Consider the following 3,289-nt stretch of genomic DNA (forward strand, 5'->3'; position numbering starts at 1 on the left):
CTGAAATTTTATTCAGTTTTTTTAATCATGTCATTTACCATAACTATGATACAAATATATTTGTAAAAAGTCAGTGATGCAGTTGATTCATGAATTAGGTTTAGACTACAAATGATTACTGAACGACAGATTGGACTGTAATGTGTTCTGCTGACTTACAGAGGTAGTCTTCATCTTCACTTTCTTCCTTCTTTACATTCTTCTGAAGGTCCACAGGGGTGATGTGTTCCACAGAGGCTCCACCTGAAGCCTGACAAGTTTCTGTCTGCACGTCCCCACAAAGCTAACGACAAAACAATAATAATACTTACGTACAAAAGAAAATCATCATGTCACATCGATCTGTCACTCACTGAGGAAATGATAATAACTTTACTTTTCCTTGATTAGGACAGGACGCAACCCAGCAGTAATGAAGCTGATTAAGAGAAGAAGGTGAATCTCTTCATATTAAAGATTACAGTTTAATTCCACACATATGATTAATGGTTACCTGTGAGCCAGCAGGACCAGGAGTGCATGGAGGTGTTTTAGAAGAACACAGTCCAACCTCTGCTGATTCCATTATAAGGTCTTCTGAGGTCTAAAGGGTCGTGTTTCTGGAAAAGGAGGATCTGATCAAACACAAGAACCCATTGTAAACAAACACACACACACACACACACACACACACTTCATAGAGAATTTATACACACACTTCAGTTAGTTTAATTATATTATTATAATATCAGGATTTATAAATCAAACAAAACTGTTAATTAAAAGTGTTAATTTAAATTATTTTACCCTCAGTGAGAAAGCACCACTGAGAAGTAAAAGCCCTACGTGTCTCCTCTTCCTCTTTTGTGATTTCACGGCAGGGATTAATATTCACACTGCCCCCTGCTGGATGCGTCTGTCACTGCATCAGTATACAGCTTGCATCTGGATGACCAGAAAAATACTGCAGTTTATGAAATATGGTTGACAATGAGATGTTGGATTACAATCATTGCAGCTCCTCTGTCCCCTCTCCATGACTTGAAAACCGGCAGGTAAAATCTAAAAATAAATAAATTAAAAAAATCTCTCTGGCAGACAATACAGAGTTCTGTGACCAAAATGTGCGGGTAACCACCCTCATAGACAATTTAACTGGACTACATGCAATCCATTGTGTAACAGCACCAACAGGCTTTTTTAAGTAAAATTATTACATACTGTACATTAATGTTATTCGCATAAATCAAACGTCTGATACTGTATAGTAAAGCACCACAATGCTTCTTACAAACTCCTTGCATTCTACGGCAAATTACTGCTACTTTTCTAATTTCTCATTAATGCAATTATCTAATCAACCAATCACATAGCAGTTGCTTCAATGCATTTAGGGGTGTGGTCCTGGTCAAGACAGATTTCAAGACTGATTCAAGCTGATAGAAGAGCAACTTTGACTGAAATAACCACTCGTTACAACCGAGGTCTGCAGCATAGCATTTGTGAAGCCACAACACGCACAACCTTGAGGCGGATGGGCTACAACAGCAGAAGACCCCACCGGTACCACTCATCTCCACTACAAATAGGAAAAAGAGGCTACAATTTGCACGAGCTCACCAAAATCGGACAGTTGAAGACTGGAAAAATGTTGTCTGGTCTGATGAGTCTCGATTTCCGTTGAGACGTTCAAATGGTAGAGTCAGAATTTGGCGTAAACAGAATGAGAACATGGATCCATCATGCCTTGTTACCACTGTGCAGGCTGGTGGTGGTGGTGTAATGGTGTGGGGGATGTTTTCTTGGCACACTTTAGGCCCCTTAGTGCCAATTGAGCATCATTTAAATGCCACAGGCTACCTGAGCATTGTTTCTGACCATGTCCATCCCTTTATGACCACCATGTACCCATCCTCTGATGGCTACTTCCAGCAGGATAATGCACCATGTCACAAAGCTCGAATCATTTCAAATTCGTTTCTTGAACATGACAATAAGTTCACTGTACTAAAATGGCCCCACAGTCACCAGATCTCAACCCAATAGAGCATCTTTGGGATGTGGTGGAACGGGAGCTTCGTGCCCTGGATGTGCATCCCACAAATCTCCATCAACTGCAAGATGCTATCCTATCAATATGGGCCAACATTTCTAAAGAATAAAATCTTTTCTTCAGCACCTTGTTGAATCAATGCCATGTAGAATTAAGGCAGTTCTGAAGGCGAAAGGGGGTCAAACACGGTTATTAGGTATGGTGTTCCTAATAATCCTTTAGGTAAGTGTATGTGATGCACACTATGCCTACTTGCACTACCTTGCGCACTGACTTTATGTACATCTCTTATATACTTAGAATCCCTGGCCCCATTTTTATTTAATCAGTACAGTTATTAAATGTTGTGTAGTTACTGTCTATAGTGTAACAAATGTACAGTGTTTTATGTTGGTCTGTACTTTGAAAGCCACAAACAATCAAAATCAAATTCCTCGTCACAAGTGAAATATTGGCATCTATAATCACACCAAGGTTTTTTTACATGATGGAACTGAAAGGCCACCCAGAGTTACTGTTTGAGGAGAAGGCTGTGCATCTAGTTGCACATGGTCCTAGTACCAACACCTCTGTCTTTTCAGGATTAAGAAGAAGGAAGTCAATTAACATCTTATGTTCTTCACACATTGCTCAACTTTGCTGTTTTTTTCTCATCTGGCTTTGCTGAGACATATAACTGTGTGTCATCAGCTTAACAGTAAAAACTTATATCTTGCCTATGAATGATGTTGCCCAGAGAAAGAAAGTAAAGAGAAAATAGTAGTGGGCCTAAAACCACACACCCTGTGATTGTGATCAGAAAAGTCACCATTTAAATCTAAAAACTGAAAACAATCTATCAAACAAGATCTGAGCCAAGAAAGAGCTGTTTTCTTAAATCCTAAATTTTCTAACCTATGAAGGAATACTATGATCAATGGTGTCAAAACCAACTGAAGAATCACTGGACCAAGCATCAGAAAAAGAAAAGAGTAAATCACATTATATTAAAATCGTCTTATAACAGAAATAATCCAATAATAAATCATCATAGACAGAAAATAAATATGCTTTAGGAAAGATTTTATTCATTTATACGGTTTTAAAATTTATTGGAATCTGTTGCTCCAAAAGATTTATCTAATAGAGTACACACTAAGAGTGATTTGTTTCTTTATGTTTAAAATGTAGCACAGAAAATGCTGTATGGTCCGTCACTTGGCAGCAATACAGATTCAATAGGCTAAAAACTCACCCATTAAAAACTCATTATAAGAA

The 3,289-nt window shown here is 38.2% G+C and overlaps 1 protein-coding gene across 2 annotated transcripts in view; it reads right to left on the bottom strand.

Moving 5' to 3' along the window:
- LOC128514789 (zinc finger protein 501-like) overlaps positions 1 to 856 on the bottom strand; it is a 66,120-nt gene extending 65,264 nt beyond the window's left edge. The window contains exons 1-3 of one of the 2 annotated variants that reach the window (XM_053488656.1): positions 787 to 856; positions 494 to 599; positions 183 to 283 (exon numbers count right to left, since the gene is read on the bottom strand). In XM_053488656.1, coding sequence (XP_053344631.1) covers positions 183 to 283; positions 494 to 565 — 173 coding nt within the window. In that variant the 5' untranslated portion in view covers positions 566 to 599; positions 787 to 856. Of the gene's footprint in view, positions 1 to 159; positions 284 to 493; positions 600 to 786 lie in introns of both variants that reach the window. The other variant, XM_053488653.1, reaches the window with a different exon arrangement.
- Between the last annotated feature and the right edge of the window lie 2,433 nt (positions 857 to 3,289).

Source organism: Clarias gariepinus, chromosome 27, assembly GCF_024256425.1.
Source record: "Clarias gariepinus isolate MV-2021 ecotype Netherlands chromosome 27, CGAR_prim_01v2, whole genome shotgun sequence".
Lineage (NCBI taxonomy): Eukaryota > Metazoa > Chordata > Actinopteri > Siluriformes > Clariidae > Clarias > Clarias gariepinus.